Source organism: Lipotes vexillifer, unplaced genomic scaffold, assembly GCF_000442215.2.
Source record: "Lipotes vexillifer unplaced genomic scaffold, Lipotes_vexillifer_v1.1 scaffold221, whole genome shotgun sequence".
Lineage (NCBI taxonomy): Eukaryota > Metazoa > Chordata > Mammalia > Artiodactyla > Lipotidae > Lipotes > Lipotes vexillifer.
This window is the reverse complement of record NW_006772957.1, coordinates 1,028,961-1,046,550: the sequence shown is the minus strand read 5'-3', so window position 1 is coordinate 1,046,550 and position 17,590 is coordinate 1,028,961. Positions and strand designations below refer to the sequence as shown.

General features: G+C 39.5%; 2 protein-coding genes across 3 annotated transcripts in view; one reads left to right on the top strand and one right to left on the bottom strand.

Moving 5' to 3' along the window:
• The window catches only part of AP5M1 (adaptor related protein complex 5 subunit mu 1), a 21,709-nt gene extending 10,631 nt beyond the window's left edge, over positions 1-11,078 (bottom strand). Inside the window, 2 exon segments of the mRNA XM_007447953.1 lie at positions 3,941-4,586; positions 11,005-11,078. Of these exon segments, the coding sequence (XP_007448015.1) occupies positions 3,941-4,586; positions 11,005-11,078 (720 nt within the window).
• A 426-nt stretch (positions 11,079-11,504) lies between these two features.
• Positions 11,505-17,590, top strand: part of EXOC5 (exocyst complex component 5) — a 53,620-nt gene continuing 47,534 nt past the window's right edge. The window contains exon 1 of one of the 2 annotated variants that reach the window (XM_007447951.1): positions 11,505-11,785. In XM_007447951.1, coding sequence (XP_007448013.1) covers positions 11,759-11,785 — 27 coding nt within the window. In that variant the 5' untranslated portion in view covers positions 11,505-11,758. The remainder of the gene's footprint in view (positions 11,786-17,590) is intronic. The other variant, XM_007447952.1, reaches the window with a different exon arrangement.

Below are 17,590 nucleotides of genomic sequence, written 5' to 3'. Positions count from 1 at the left end.
GGGGGGGGGGGGTGCGGTGGGCTGTCAGGCTCTTCCTTTATAACTCAAACTTGACATTTACCTCTATTAAAGCACCCAATTATGACTGTCCAGTTGAGGCATATAAGGCTTACTGATAAGTTTTGTTTGGCTAGACTTGTACAATATTTTAAGAGTTGGCGGAACTCAGTAGGTATAATGCTTAGCTCCAAATGCAAGCAGCTAGTTCCACTATCATATACATAGTCTGCATTATGCATTAACTGCCCACTCTCTAGAGGTGAGATCAAATGTCTGTGCTCCTGTTTGTTTCCTTCTTTAAGCTTTAAGTTTTTGAAAGCAAGAATTATTATATTTTTCTTTGTATCTCTAGTGCCCAGTACATTGCTAAGTATAAGAGATACTCCAGGGACTTCCCTGGTGGCGGAGTGGTTAAGAATCCGCCTGCCAATGCAAGGGACATGAGTTCGAGCCCTGGTCTGGGAAGGTCCCACATGCCGTGGAGCAACAAAGCCCGTGTGGCACAACTACTGAGCCTGCGCTCTAGAGCTCGTGAGACACAACTACTGAAGCCCACAAGCCATGACTACTGAAGCCCGCATGCCACAACTACTGAAGCCCGCATGCCTAGAGCTCATGCTCCACAACAACAGAAGCCACCGTTACGAGAAGCCCACACACCGCAACGAAGAGTAGGCCCCGCCCTCTGCAACAAGAGAAAGCCCACATGCAGCAACAAAGACCCAACGCAGCTAGAGATACTCCAATAATGTTTGCTGAATGGATATCTTTTTATAATTATGAACCGTACCTTTGGTTCGCAATTTTAATAGGAAATGTTTTATATTTTTATCTACCACTTGACATATGTGTGAATTCATGAATATATCTGCTGTATAATGCAAGCATTTAGAGAGCAGGCAGGCATTATGAACAGCACCATGTATAATTAGTGACTTATAAAGGTCTTTCAGTGATAGTTAGAATAACGTCAATCCCATTTGATAATAAAAATGCCAAATAACTACTATGAAACTTAAGAACATTTTAGTATTTTCAACTTTAAATCATCTGCTACTTCACTCTCTATATGTGGATAGCAAGAATTAAAGTTTTATTTTTTGGCAGATATTTATGGAGATAATATATGAACAAATATTAGTAGCAAATAGTATCAACATTTTTAAATATTCAGTTTATACTTATCATCCTCTAACACTCTAACATAATTAAAGGAATCAGAGAAACAGTAACCATTATGGAAATAACCAACAAATTATCTGCTGTCTAGGCATCTGAAATACCAGAGCACTAGCCATTCACTACGGGATGGGGACATCCATTCTAGAAGAAATCTGTATACTACCCTTTAAACCAATCTGGCATATGTAGATCTGGACTTTTAATTAGGAATTATACAAACAGAAGGGACCTAGGTACTTATCTAATTTTAAAAATGAGAAAAGAGGGCTTCCTTGGTGGCGCAGTGGTTGAGAGTCTGCCTGCTGATGCAGGGGACAGGGGTTCGTGCCCCGGCCCGGGAAGATCCCACATGCCATGGAGCGACTAGGCCCGTGAGCCATGGCCGCTGAGCCTGCGCATCCCGAGCCTGTGCCCCGCAACGGGAGAGGCCACAACAGTGAGAGGCCCGCGTACCGAAAAAAAAAAAACAAAACAGAAAAGATTTAAAAATTTGTGTAACTCTTCCAAAGAGACAGAGAAACTAGTGGTGGAATGAGGACTATAACTTCAGTCCACTGGCTTTTGGTTCACCAGGTTTCCTACTAGGATTGAGATAAAATGAAGATAATTATTTCCATTTACAATAGGCTTCATAATAAAACTCCTTTAAATACTTTAAAAATGGTTTGGCTGACAGTTATACTATTTACATACAACCCTAAAGAAACGTTTAGTTCATGAGTTTCAGTACACCCTCACTATTTTTATATTTAGAAAAAAGTTTTTTAAAGATGAAAGTTTCCCATAATGATCATTTGTATTAGACCAAGAATAGGAGCCAATCTAAAATTCCCAGAAGCAATAAACTAGGGTCAGCCTATCAATGAGCTATTTAAATAGCATAATATTAATTAGTATTAAATTATATATAACATATTCCCTGTTCATTACTACAGAATGAAAAACAGAGACGGTGAATTTTCCTACTTGTATTTTACAGAACTTACAAGAGACGTAGATTCAACTGCTTTAAGACGTATGAATGACATAATCTGTAAACACCTTAATTTTGGAGACGTTTATGATAATTATTTCTATTAAAATTAATAACTGGAATGTATTTTTTTCTTTTTTCGGTACGTGGGCCTCTCACTGTTGTGGCCTCTCCCGTTGCGGAGCACAGGCTCTGGACGCGCAGGCTCAGCGGCCACGGCTCACGGGCCCAGCCGCTCCGTGGCATGTGGGATCTTCCTGGACCGGGGCACAAACCCATGTCCCCTGCATCGGCAGGTGGACTCTCAACCACTGCGCCACCAAGGAAGCCCTGGAATGTATTTTTGATCATAATACAAGTGAGTTTAAAACAGACACATAAATTTTTAGGTCACTTTAAGGTTAAAAAGGAAAAAAAAGACCCAATTTGTCTGCCAGGACTCTTCTAATTCTGTGTTCTTGAAATCTACTTTTATCTATTGGATTTGCACTTAACTACTCAACATTAATATGATATATAAAAAGTTTATATTAATAAGTGCAGAGAATAAAGGAAGATAACAGAAAAACAGACACCTGAGAATATTAATATGTACTTGTAGACATTCTCTTGGAGGGGCTCTATTTTTGATCATTATTGAATGTGGCACTGATCACTGCTAACTGTATTGTTATTTGCATTGCCTTTTCCTATTACCCAACCTTAAACTACAGAACCCTATATTAACCTAGTGACTTGTGTAAATAAAACGTGAGCCCTTGAAAATGGCTTCAGATATTAAGTCAGAGATTTGTCAATTTCACCCCCTCTAGGAAAAATGGAAAGTAGGTATGGTGACTTTAAAATATTTTCACAAATTCTTTGACACTACTCTTTTCAAAAGATGGAGCCTAATCCCACTCCCCTTGAACGTGGACCAGACAAAGTGACCTGCTTCTGATGAACAGAAAGTGGCAGAAGTGATACTATGTGACCTTTCAGCCTAGGTAATAAAAAGAATAGCTTTCACTTGTGCCTCATGTGGCTGTCTGTCTGTATGATCATTTGATCAAAGGGAAGGCAGTCACCAAGTTGTGAGAACATTCTTAAGCAGCCTGTTGAGAAGTCCACATGGAAAGGAACTGAGGTCTCCTACCAATAATCAGCACCAACTTGCCAGCCATGTGACTGAGTCACCTTGCAAGTAGAACCTCCAGCTCCAGTCATACCTTCAGGTGACTATAGCCCCAGCTGAACTCTTGACTGTGACAGACTTCCACACTAGAAGTTCCCAGCTAAGTTGCTCTTGAAGTCCTGACCTACAGAAACTACGAGTATAATAAATGTTTATTGGTTGTGGTAACAGGTCAATTCATTACACAGCAATGCAGCTGACCCTTGAACAATGCGAGGGTTAGGGGCACTGACCCTCTGTTCAGTACAACTTTACAGTCAGCCTCCGTGTCCAAGGTTCTGCATCTGTGGATTCAGCCAACTGTAGATTCAGCCAACTGCAGATACTATAGTACTGAATGCAGTATGTATTTAGTGGGAAAAAGCCACGTATAAGTAGACCCACGCAGTTCAAATCTGTATTGTTCAAGGGTCAAATGCATATAGCCAGTATAATTAGTAAGAAATGCAAAAAGATAACATTATAAAATTTCATGTGAACATAACATTTAATGACTGCTGTTTAAAAGAATCAAGAATGTCACATTATGATGTAAAATAAAGTCGGCAAATTTTACTTTTCTCCATAAATGTTAAGTGCTATGATAAAACAAGTACCAGAGAAAATCTCACCTTGCAAGTGACAGCTCCAATGACTTGCCATGTATCTGCTATATCCTGTTTATCATATTGCATGGATTTTACCTTTTCAGTGATAGAAATAGAAACCTGTGGTTTTCCTTTGTATGTTCCAGCTTTCCAGGTCGGCTGTTTGTGTGGATGAGTAACAGAAGTAAAATTAATACTATCCAATGAATTCTGTAAGTTGGCATCTAACAAAGTGCCAAAGGGACAAGCCTGTAGAAGCAAGTCGGGCAACTGGCTCAATTTTGTATTTAGCTCACTATCATTTTTTTGACCTGCATAAAGAAAACCCTGTACCCCAAAAAGAAGTTCAAAGCCTTGTGAAATTCCACTAATGCTAATTAATGGTGGACGAGGGGATACAGTTTGTTCAACCAGTGGAACACAAGCGTATATCATGCCATTCTTCATGAAAGCAACAACTGGCCAGAGTTCTTCACCTCCTATCGGGAGTGCATAAATGGATGTTTTATTGATGTGTGAACAGCTATCACGACTCTCCAAAAAGTCCTTATCATCATGCAATAATCTCAGTTCGAAAAGCAGTGCTTTAAGGAAGGGACTATCTTCAGGAACAGGCACATAACTTGCTCCATTGAAGACTTTGGCTCTTTTTTCAACAGTTGGATACCGTCTGTATTAATGGAAACAAAAATATAATTAATTCCTGCAAGCAAAATAAAACTGGAAGTTCAAAACCTAAAAACAAACACAAAACATAAGGCAAACACTAATAACAACAAAACACATAATAACAAATACACACACCAACAAACAAAAACCACAACCAAAAAAATATTATATTACATGTTAAATTCTTACTAAAACAACTACCTGTTGTGTACTTGATATATCTCAAATGATAAAGTATCATTATCTATTATCTAAAAACATTCAATTTAGTTGATTTTTTAAATGGGTAGAGTAGAGTACCTGGTTCTAATTCAAAATCCTAGTCTTTGGCCACTCAGATTCGCACTTAAGCAAGGCGTGTATATCTGTATACATTTTAGGCATCTATAAGGACTTTTTTCTTTCTTATCTTTTAAAAAAATTTTACTTTTTATTTCCTCCTTTCCTTTGTTTTTTAATCACAGGGAACATCTTTCTCCCCACTCAATCCTACCTCCAGGAGCAACCACTGCCAAGGGTTTACTGCTTCATCCTTCTAGAAGGTTTTCAATGCTTTTAAAGCATAAACATAAACACACTATCATTTTTAAAAAACAGAATGATACATTTTGCAGTGAAACTTACTTTTTACACTTTCCAAGTTAGGTCACATAAAGCTACAGCTGCACAGTATTCCATTGGGTTAAGGACCTGCAATCTATCTGGACCCCCATTGGCAGAAACATCACTTCTTTTGTTGTTACAGATAAGGCTGCAAAGAAGATTTTCTTGTCTTGTCTTTCCTTTCCCCTTCCTCCCTTTCCCCCCGCCACCCAATTTCTAATTAAGGTATAATTTAGATATAACATTATATCATTAGGTTGGTCAAAAAGTTCATTCGTTTTTTTCCATAAGGTGGCTCTAGTAGTGCTTAGTTGTCTTTAACTTCAGTGTTCATTTAAAAAAAAAATCAAAATTGGAGAATTGCTGTGTGGCCATTTTAATATTGAAAAAGAAAGAAAAAGCAACATTTTCAGCATATTATGCTTTATTATTTCAAGAAAGGTAAAAACAATTAAAATGCAAAAAACAAGATTTGTGCAGTGTATGGAGAAGGTGCTGTGGACTGATAGAACGTGTCAAAAATGGTTCGCAAAGTTTCATGCTAGAGATTTCCTGCTGGACGATGCTCCACCATTGGGTAGACCAGTTGAAGTGGATTGCAATCAAATCGAGACATTAACTGAGAACAGTCAATGTTATAGCACACTGGAAACAGCCGACATACTCAAAATATCCAAATCAAGTGTTGAAAATCATTTGTACCACCTTGGTAATGTTAATTGCTTTGGTATTTGGGTTCCACGTAAGTTAAGCGAAAAAAACCTTCTTGACCGTATTTCCACATGCGATTCTCTACTGAAACATATCAAAAACGTTCTGTATTTGAAACAAATTGTGATGGGTGATGAAAAGTGGATACTGTACAATAGTGTGGAATGGAAGAGATCATGGGGCAAGTGAAATGAACCACCACCAACCACACCAAAGGCCAGTCTTCATCCAAAGAAGGTGATGTTGTGTATATGGTGGGATTGGAAGGGAGTCCTCTACTATGAGCTCCTTCTGGAAAACCAAACGATTAATTCCAACAAGTACTGCTCCCAATTAGACCAAGTGAAAGCAGCACTTGACAAAAAGTGTCCGGAATTAGTCAACAGAAAACAATCTTCCATCAAGATAACACAAGACTGCACATTTCCTTGATGACCAGGAAAAACTGTTATAGCTTGGCTGGGAAGTTCCGATTCATCCGCCATATTCACCATACATTTCCAGGATTTCCATTTATTTCCGTCTTTACAAAATTCTCTTAATGGAAAAAATTTAAATTCCCTGGAAGACTGTAAAGGGCACCTGGAACAGTTCTTTGCTCAAAAAGATAAAAAGTTTTGGGAAGATGGAATTATGAAGCTGCTTGAAAAATGGCAGAAGGTAGTGGAACAAAACAGTGAATACCTTGTTCAATAAAGTTCTTGGTGAAAATGAAAAACGTGTCTTTTATTTTTACTTAAAAACCTAAGGAACTTTTTGGCCAACCCAATAGTTTCAGGTATGTAACATAATGATTTGATATTTGTATACATTGCAAAATGATCACCACAGTACATCTAGTTAACATCTATCACCTTACATAGTTACAAAATTTTTTGTGTGTGTGATGAAAACTTTTAAGACTTCCTGTCGGGGCTTCCTTGGTGGCGTAGTGGTTAAGAACCTGCCTGCTAATACAGGGGACACAGATTTGAGCCGTGGTCTGGGAAGATCCCACATGCCGCAGAGCAACTAAGCCCATGTGCCACAACTACTGAGCCTGCGCTCTAGAGCCCGCGAGCCAGAACTACTGAGCCTACGTGCCACAACTACTGAAGCCCGCGTGCTTAGAGCCCGTGCTCCATGACAAGAGAAGCCACCACAACGAGAAGCCCGTGCACCGCAATGAAGAGTAGCCGCAATGAAGTGTGTGCAGCAACAAAGACCCAACACAGCCAAAAATAAATAAATTAAATAAATTAAAAAAAAAAGACTTCCTGTCTTAGCAACTTCCAAATATGCAATACAGTATAATTCAACTATAGTCACCATGCTGTATATTACATCCCTATGACTTATTTATTTTATAACTGAAAGAGTATACCTTTTGACCCTCTTCATAAATTTCTCCCACCCCACCACAGGACTTCTTTTTCTGATTCCATCTTAGTAGAGTATGATGGAAAAAAGTGGTTCAATTTAATCCTCCACATTGTGGATTCACTAGTATCCTGAGTACACTTGGTACCCTGAGTCTTCTTGCCAACCCCTACAAAAACATGTAAGAGCATTTTAGTAATAGTGGTTTATCTCTATGGCCCTGGAAGATACTGTGAGGTAACAAAAAGAATAAAATGAATAATCTTTTATGGTTTGCAAGCTCTATCCTGAACAGTAAGTTAGTAATTCATCCTTTTTTTGGGGAAACAGAAATTTACAAAAATGTTAGATCACATCTTCTTAATTAAAAAAGTACTTTCCCGATTCCTTATCTCTCCACTCCAAAGTCCAAAACAAAGTCATTTATTTGCTATTAACTTCTGTGTAAATTGCCTAACTTCCCTAAGTCTGTCTTATTTGTAAAATAAGGGGGTGGCTAAAGAACATATAAGCAATTCTCATCAAGACCTAGCCAAATAATGTTTATCTGCTAATTCACTAATACTACTAATAAAATATTGGTGTTTACTAATAATTCTAAAAAAGAAAAAATAAGAATGTATTCAAAGTTATCCATGTATTAGTGAACCTCACTCATTTACATTCTGATGCATTTTCTTGATTGAGGAAAGGGAAGAATTAGCTAGCCCTCCAGTAATGGCCTAGCAGGTGAATGCCACTTCTTTCTCTTAGTCTTTGGATAAGGATAGTTAAAAACTCTGGACTGAATTCTAGTCCAGACTATTATCCTCTAGAGGATAATTCAAGTTCTCTTAAGTGTAAGAATTTCATGATTGAAATTGTAAAAATAAGTTTGTCTGGGACTTTATAGAATGTCTCAATATATGTTCAATAAATACTTTGCCGGATGACTCAACCTGTCATTTCAGAGTTATTCTAGGCCTTTTCTAAAACAGGACTTGAACTTTAAATGGCCCTGCAACTATAGGGAACAATACCAACCTAAGCTAGACTTAAGCTGGTACTGTTACTATCTATCCAGACAGCAAATCTCTAAACCAGAATCTAAATCAAGTTCTGTTGTGGGGAAAAAGTAGCTAGATAGAGGAAAGATCATTTGCATTCTTAACTCTTAAGTGGTGGCCATTATCCTTTGGCAAATATGTGGATAACAGGCCAGTGCATATCTGTTTAGCTCTAACTCTGGCCCCAGGAGGTCAGAAAACAGAAAAAAAAATAAAACCTAACTAATTCGTTCAATGATACAGGATAAATAAGTGGCAGATGAATTATCTGAATCCAAGTTGCTGTCTTCATAGAGATGTTGAACAGTCCACCCAAACAAAAAGAATTTTTCTTTTGAAATATTCTGAGCACAGTGGGAAAGAACTCTGAAAACAAGCACAACTGCTTCAAGAAACTAATTATTGTACATAGTACAAAAATCTTACCTCTATGAGATATTAAAATAAGCTACAAAGCCACAGATATAAATACACTATGGTACTGGCAAAGAACAAAGTAATAGAACTGAGACAGACCAATGTTTATATGGGAGACATAATAAACTACTATCAACAGCCCCAGAAATCAATGAAGAAAATACATACTGTTTGGAAGATGATGTCAGGAAAACTGCCCCACAGCACAGAGAAAAACAAAATGACAATACTACTTAACACTACATCGAGATGGACTACAGACAGATTAAAGGCCTAAATATAATAGAGAAAATGATAAAGTCAAGAGGAAATAATGTAGTAAGATAACTTTGGGAAATAAAGGTAGGAAAAGACTTCAACAAATTCCCCCAAAGGGCTAACTACTTTGACTGCAACAAAACTAGGGATTTCTGTTTAACCAAGGGTAATGAAAAGTTAATTGACAATGACAATAAGTTAAGATAAAATATCTATAATAGCTAAAAATGACTTAGGACTAATATCAAGATTACGCAATGAACTCCCGCAAGTTAACAGGAAAAAGTCAGCAACTCTTGAAGAAAAAAACAGACAATGGATATATACAGGCAATTCACAGAAGAGGAAACCCAAAGGCCATTGCTACACAGAGAAATGCAAACGAAAGTAAGATATTCTTTACACCAGTACTGGCAAAAAGTGGAGTGTTAGGAAAGAATAGAGATACTGCTGATGAGAGTGTAGACTGGTCAAAGTATTCTGAGAAGCTAATTATTTGGTAATATTTAGTCAAAATCAGTATAGATATACCCCCATGTAACTGTCTGAGGTTATCTACTGCAGCACCGTTTTGATAGCTGAGTCGGGGGCAATCTGGGAGATCATCACCAGGGGAAGCGGAGATGTAAAATGTGACAGATGTAAACCATGGAGTACTACAGAGCAGGTAGATGCAATGGCCTAGATCTGTGCTATCCAGTATAGTAGCTGCTAGCCATACATGGCTATTTAAACTTAAAATGAAACACAATTAAAAACTGAGTTCCTCAGTGACAATAACCACACTTCAAAAACTCAACAACTACATGTGGCCAGTAGCGGCAATAGTAGACAGTATAGATTTAGAACATCTCCCATTTCCATCATTGAAGAAAATTCTACTGGACAGTGCTGCCCTAGATGAACACAAAGTAACCTGGATGTTTCCTAAAAATAGTGCTGAGAAATCTGACAAGCGAAAGAAAAGGGAATGACATCTATAGCTCACTTAATTGTATAATTTGAAAAATACATACACAAACACACAAACAAAAGGATAAAGATACCAAAGGGAATATATAAGTAAAGCAGGAGTACCTAGGATGGATGTACCAATAAGGCTGATGAACCATATTGAAGATTATTATTAACCTCCTGAGGTACAACAACAAGAACAACAAATGTAAGCCAGGTATCCCAGAGAAAATGGTAAACTCCTAAGGCTCGATGCCTTCAGCAACAAAAATTGTTAATGTAGGAAAGAGGGAATTTTTCATATCCACATTGCCTACCACTTTTCCTTAAAATTACACTCATCTTTGTCAGCCTCAATCTGGATTCAGTACTAGCTACTTCACTATAGAGCTTTTCTCAGGGAAGAATGAATGTTTGCAAGAAAGAACTGTCCACCACTGAGAACAAAAGGTGAAACAGATCACTCAATTGCCACCCATATTTTACAGTGAGTTATTGTATATTCTCTTCACAGAGCTAGTTTGATAAAACGTGGCAAATTCTAAAAGTGGAACCAGATCAGCTCACACCATTTTAAAAAAGTGAATTCAATTTAATTTTTTGTACTTTTTCAATTTTCTTCAACAATTAGGAACTTTAAAGTAAACTATCTGAGAATTTCTGGGAATGAAAAATAATTATAAGCTGAAAGTAACAGCCTGATAGAGCTCAGCAAGAACTTTCCATAAAAATGAGTTAAAATGTCCTTGAATGATTTTTATTAAAGTAGAAAAATGTGATACATGTTTATTGCTCAGGAAGTTTCCTTTCCTTTCGTCATCTCTACATCAATCTTACGTAGGTGGAGTTACGATACAGTAATATTAAGAAAATACATAATACTTAAAATGTGCCAGGCATCAACTCATTTAATTCTCACAACACTATGAGGTAGTATTATTACAATCTCCGCTTAACAGATGAAACAATGTTAAGTAACTTGCCCAGGTGTCGGACCAGGAATACACAGCATCACAAAACTACGGTACACCATCCATCTCTCCGATCCTGAGGATTTAGATTTGCGTTTACCTGGAGAATCTGACGGTGCCACAAAGTGGACTTCCCGGTTCGTGGCTTATGAGCCACACTGCCCGCTGGGCCATGATAAGCCACTAAGGCATCAGCTCTTCTCTAAGGTGGCCACCGAAGAAGAGCGCAGACAGGCTTTCTCAGGCGTTTTCTTTTACCAGAAGACCCGAGGCTCACGCATACAGAGCCACCTTCTGCCCCACCACAGACAGGTCGGGCTCAGCAGAGAAGCTAACTCCTTCAGGTGAACTCACTAAAACCTCTGAATCCGCGCTGGACAACACACGCCACAATAAGTTCTGTGAATCCTCCTTTAAAACCTCCGGAAATCTATTTATCCCCACCAACCCTGCTACTTTCTTCCTCTCAAGTCCACTTCCGGGACGGTAGCCCGCAAGGATCATGATGCCTCACTCGCCCGCGCGGGGAGCCTCTTCGCGGTTCGCCTGCTGCTCTCCCCCTCGCCGGCCCCTCCCAACAGCCACCCGGGCGCGCGCAGCTCCACTTCCGGCGTACGAGGCGGTGACAATGGGAGCGGCGCGGGCGGCGCCGGGAGGCAGCTGACAGGCGTCTGCGGCTTCGCTTCATGGCCGCTTTCCCGCCCCGCCTGGGCTCTGCGGGGAGCGGGGCGGCCCGCGGCGGCCGGGAGCCGGAGCTGGCGAGCCGAGCAGAGACCTGTGCGCGGCGCCGCTGAGGCGCAGCATGTGAAGACGAGACGGCATCCAGTACGAGGCGAGCCTCTCAGCCGGCCGGGATGGCCACGACGGCCGAGCTCTTCGAGGTGGGTCCCTGCAGCTCTTCAGGGAGTGGCGGGCCCGGGGTGCGAGCAGCGTGGTGGGCGGGCAGAGGAGCGGGCGTTCGCGGCTGCGGGAGCAGCCCTGGGGAAGGAAGGTGAGAAGGGGTAGGGGTGGGGTGGTGGCTCCCGTGTCGGCGCGGGCGGAGCGTGAAAGGGGGGAGGGGTAGCTTGGGGACCGGGGTGGGGAGGTGGGCAGGGGAGCAAGCCCGGAGTCCCAGCGGAGGAGCGTTGGTTTTGTCCGCACGGCTGGAAGGGAGCCTCGGGGTTTGGGCGTTGGAAGATGAGCTCGGGATGAGAGTGGGAAGGGCTGACTTAGGGCGCGGAAAGAGGAGCCTGACCCAGGTCTGGCGAGCCCCGTCTTGTCGCCTGGATCCCCGCGTGATATTCTAGGGCCCCCTCCTTGAGATTGGGACGACTGGGCGCTTCTGGTGGTTGAGTAATGACTCCGTTAGCCAGTGTTGGAAGCGGCGCTCACTTGCCTACCAGTTTACCCTTCCATTTGTAAAGGCTGTAGTATTTTTTACGACGATAAAGGCCTACTAAGCCCTTCCGACTGAAAGAAGTCAAAACTAAAATTAACATTTGTGTTCGGGTCTTGAGGAATTGAAGTGTATTATAACCCCCCTCAGCTCGGTGCTTTGTGACCACCTAGAGGGGTGGGATAGGGAGGGTGGGAGGGAGACGCAAGAGGGAGGGGATATGGGGATGTATAGCTGATTTACTTTGTTATACAGCAGCAACTAACACGCTGTTGTAAAGCAATTACACTCCAATAAAGATGTAAAAAAAAAAAAAGAATCCTCAACGCGTGAGAGTGAGATTCTAATGTGTTTCTTGGACCGTTTTGAGTCTCTAAAACTTAAAATTCAGTTTAGGGGAATCCAGTGTGAGAAGCTGTGATGCTTGAGATAATAGAATAGGAAAATTCTAATTAGACCACCTAACAACGTGTAGGGGATCTTCTTTTGTGACAGAAATGAAAACTGAGATGTGAAGGAAGGGAAGAACCTTTTTGATGTGTGCTTGTGTTTCATATTGAATAATAAAAGTGTAAGAAATAATTAAGAAGACTGCAGTTGGCAATAGATAATTTCTCCATAAGTGAAAATTGGATCCTTTTTTCTGCGTGAGATTCAGCAGGTTTTGTTTGGGTTTTTTTGGCTTAAAATTTAAATGCCAAAAAAAAAAAAATTAAATGCCACAGTTTCTATAACAACTGGGAACTTTTCATTTGTTAGCTAACTATATTTTGGGTTTCTGTCAGCTTTTGGAGAGATAATGCATTTATTGAGGGATAGTGTATGCCATTTTTAAAATAAGTTGTAATAAAATAGTAATTTATGAGTGAAGGAATATAATTGTAAGAAAGAATTGGGAAATATTAATTACATTTCCTCAGATTTAAGTGTAGGGATATATTTTACATTAATTTCTCTAACTCCAAAATTGTGCCATCTGTTTATTGATTGACACAGGAGCAGGGAGACGTTCTTTTTGCTACAAGCTTTTACTGTGTGTTCCTGAGCAAGAATTTAAGTAGTTCTGTAGTTCCTTGTTTTATTTTCACATTTTTGTAAAGGTAGAAAACAATTTATGAACTTGAAGCCTTTAATATAATGAAATATGAGACCAGCCAGCTATTAATAGAAAACTCTTATTTTGTCATACAGTTCAGTAGGCATTAACCTTTGGGCTTATGGATCCTGCTTGACATTCTCAGTTGTCTTTTTTTTCTTTGAATGTTTGATCCCATGAGTTCACGTATATTTCCTTGAAAATATATTTGATTTCTGTTCCCCATGACCCCACCGTGGGGGAAGGAGGGGAGGTAGAGAAATATCTGTAGTATATTTAGCTTTCTAGGGCCTTGCCATTTAGTAAAGTAGTTAAACTAAATTAGGGTTTAAGTTAACTCAGTGACTCCAGTTATGATAGCAGGTAATATTCACTTACCAGTGATGATAGAGACAGACTAGTCCTGTGTCCACAGTGTTCATAGAATGACCTTGAACATGCTTATGGATCTTAACTCATGTGACTTTCTCTTTCCTGACCATATGTAGTTTGTTGTTTCATCAAAATTAAAAGCATATTACCTTAGGGATTTCCCTGGTGGTGCAGTGGTTGAGAATCTGCCTGCCAATGCAGGGGACACGGGTTCAAGCCCTGGTCCAGGAAGATCCCACATGCTGTGGAACAACTAAGCCCGTGCGCCACAACTACTGAGCCTGCACATCTGGAGCCTGTGCTCCGCAACAAGAGAAACCACCGCAGTGAGAAGCCCTTGCACTGCAACGAAGAGTAGCCCCCGCTCGCCGCAGCTAGAGAAAGCCCGCGCGCAGCAACGGAGACCCAAGGCAGCCAAAAATAAATAAATAAATCAATTAATTTAAAAAAAAAAGCATATTACCTTAATAGTTACAATTAAAGGTAAATAGTCATGATTAAGAAGTGTATTTATCTTTTCATCACTACAGTGGACTCTACTCTTGAATAAGTTTTCATCCCTAAGTGAAAAGTTGGTCTCTTTGCTTTAGAGGGAGAAGGAAAAAAAGAAACCAAACTTCGTTTGTCACCGCCATTTCCTGTTGCTTTTGCCTTAGGACCTAGGTTGTAGGAAAGTCAGGGAGTGCTTTTTCTCTTGCTTCCCTTTCTTAGTCACAGCTGGAGAACTGTGGAAAACAGAGGTCAGGATGTAGTCAAGGATATTTAGTTTTTGCATCCTGGCTTTAATGCACCAATAAACTGAATTGTGTTTTAATTTTTTCACATTGAAAAACAAGTTAAATCAATACAAAATTATGTTTTGAATCCATGAAATGTCATAAGTGTCAATCCTATTTCTTTTAAAATCTTCTTATTGGTCCTGTGAGACTTCCTTTTTAACATAAACACCTTCATACAAAAAAATCAAACTACAGGATATTTCCTCAGTTGACAGAAATGATTTAAAAGTTCTGTTTGCAGTGTTTCTAAATGATCACCTCAGGTTGGACATTCTAAACAGGAATTCCTATGTGGTTTGGATTATGTCCTCTATATAAAAAGTGGCGGGGATAGTAAATTTTTTCTCTGTTGTCATAAGTATTCCTCTCTTTTCACTGCACTACTGAGAACATGGTACTCCCTTCTCACTTGCTGTTTTTCTCTCCTGTCATTCTTCTGGATACAGTGGCTATTCTTCTGCTTGGGCAAGCTACCTTTATGGGAAAGTTCTTTGTTAAGTAGGGTCCGTTACCCATTCATTCAACAAATATTTGTTGAGTATCTACTAAGTTAATGAGGCTGCATGTCTCAAAGGGTGTGCTGTATACATATTAATCCTATGAGATGTGCTGCAAAAAACCCAAATGGTTCAGAGCCCAAGGAAGTTTTGGGTATGGGCATGCTTTGTTTCATTAGAGATTTACAATATATCTTAGTATGTTAAATATTCTAAGAAGTTCATTTCCCAAACTTTTTTGACCATGAACCTGTTTTACTTTCTGCTGTTAATTTTGTGAATTCTATGGAGCATACTTTGGAAAATGTTGAATTTTATATAGAACTCGCCCTTACTGTTAAATAAGGGGAGAGAAGATAGATATATAACTATATATATGTGTAAAGCAGACAAGACAATAAAAGTCAAGATATAAAGGGAGGTAACTGTAGACCCCAGAGACAAGGGAAGAGTTCATTTTAGCTGAAATATAGCATGCATGAAGAAGAGTGCTATGTAAGGTAGTTGGGGTTTAATTGTAGAGATCCTAAATGCCAGGATTAGGAATTTGATTTTTTTTTTCTTTCTTGTAAACGTAGATGCCTTGATAATAGTGTTTGAGGTCATGTAATTTGACTGTGGTGACAATGGCTATTTGACTTCCAGATTAGAATTTGAATAGCTAAGAACACATTTGTATAAAAACATATTTATGTCTCTTAGATTTACAAACTAAGTAACAAAAGCTATTTAAACAGATTTCTTGAAAAAGATTTATTCTCTTGTTCAATTAACTAGTTAAATATGTTTAATGAACATGAGATATACAAGTAAGGACCACTCCTTTACCTTCAGGGTGCTGAAATGCTACTTGTTTTAGACATATTAGCTATTAAACAAGTGTTTGTGGAACCTCGCCACCAATTACAGTATCATGTATATGAGAAAATGTATTCATTCAGTAAACATTTAGCTTACCTTACCTTACCTACCCTAGGCCAGAAATCCTTCCAGGTACTGCAGTTAAAAGATGGTTTGAGTTAAAAATCCAGTTGGGGGAGTCAAAGAAAAAAAAAAGAACTCTTTCTTCTCTCAACATTCTACCACTACTCTCAATATTACTTCACTTCTGACACCAGATGTGTGGGGATTTTCTTCCACAGCAATTCAGTTCAGTTTTCCAATAGACACTGACTGGGTGTCCTACAATTCACTCTAATTCTGATACTGTTTACCTGGAGTTAGCATCAGATCCCACAAGTTAAGGGCTCAGTCCCACAAAAATGCCCCCACTTCAGATACCAATTGCAGTCCAGGTTGTCACCTGTGTTTCTGACTGACAGCTATAAATTGGAGGGTCTCATGACCCCCTCTTAGAGATTCAGTAATTTGCTAGAACAGCTCACAGAACTGAGGAAAACAGTTTACTAACTAGATTACTGGTTTATTATAAAAAGATAAAACTTAGGAGCAACCAGATGGAAGAGGTACATAAGACAAGATATGGGGAAGGAGTGCAGCACTTCCCTTCTCTTGGGTGCTGCCACCCTTCCACTACCTTGCTGTGTTCAGCAACCTGGAAGCTCTCTGAACCCCACACTTTAGGGATTTTTATGGAGGTCTCATCATGTAGGGATAATCATTAACTCAATCTCTAGCCCTTGTCCCCTTCCCAGAGTATAAGGGGTGAGGCTGAAACTTCCAGGCTTCTAATCATGCTTATCTTTCTGGTGACCAGTCCCCATACAGGAGCCCACCAAGTAGGACAAAAGATGCTCCTGTTACCCAGGAGATTCCAAGGGATTTAGGAGTTCTGTGTAAACCACTCCTATCACCTTTGTCACTCAGGAAATTACAAGAGTTTTAGGAGGTCTGAGGAGCCAGGTTTGAAGACCACTGGAACAAAAGATGCTCCTAGTACACTTATCACTTAGTCCCTTAGTTGTCTTGTGTGTGCTTTCTTTCTGCCTTTCCATGGGTAGGATGAATCCCATTTTGCTAGTCTGAAACGAAACGAAACGTTTGTAGTGCTTTTCAAAAGAATCAATATTCAATAAATGTAATTCATTTAAATCCACCATGAAACACATAGTCTCATGAAAATCAAATCAAATGTGGTTAAAAGGAGAGCCAAATGTGATAAAATTCATTTAGTTCCAGTGCCAGAATTGCATAAAGTTCATATTTGGTTTCTGGTAGAATCTTGGATTTTTAACACCATAGAATGCCTATTTTTTTATTTCTGGAGTGGAGGGTGGTGGTCCTGCCTTTTTGGTTTTGGATCTATGAAGCAAGTCTTGATTTTCAAGATCCTGTGCAGGGCATTTGGCCATGGCCCCGATAACAAGTGGTTTGATTTATTGTGCATCTATGGTGTGCTCAACATTGTTCTGTTGACCACAGCTGGAAAGCAAGAGAAGTGTATGATAATTCCTGCCTTTGCTTTCAATTTAATTGTGGAGAAGAGAAAAACTTACAAATGTTACTATAAGACAATAAATGACAAAATGGCAGTAATATATTGTTTTGTGTTGACATTTGAATTTTTAAGCCTTGTAGGGGTTAAGAGTGAAGAAATGAGATCATCT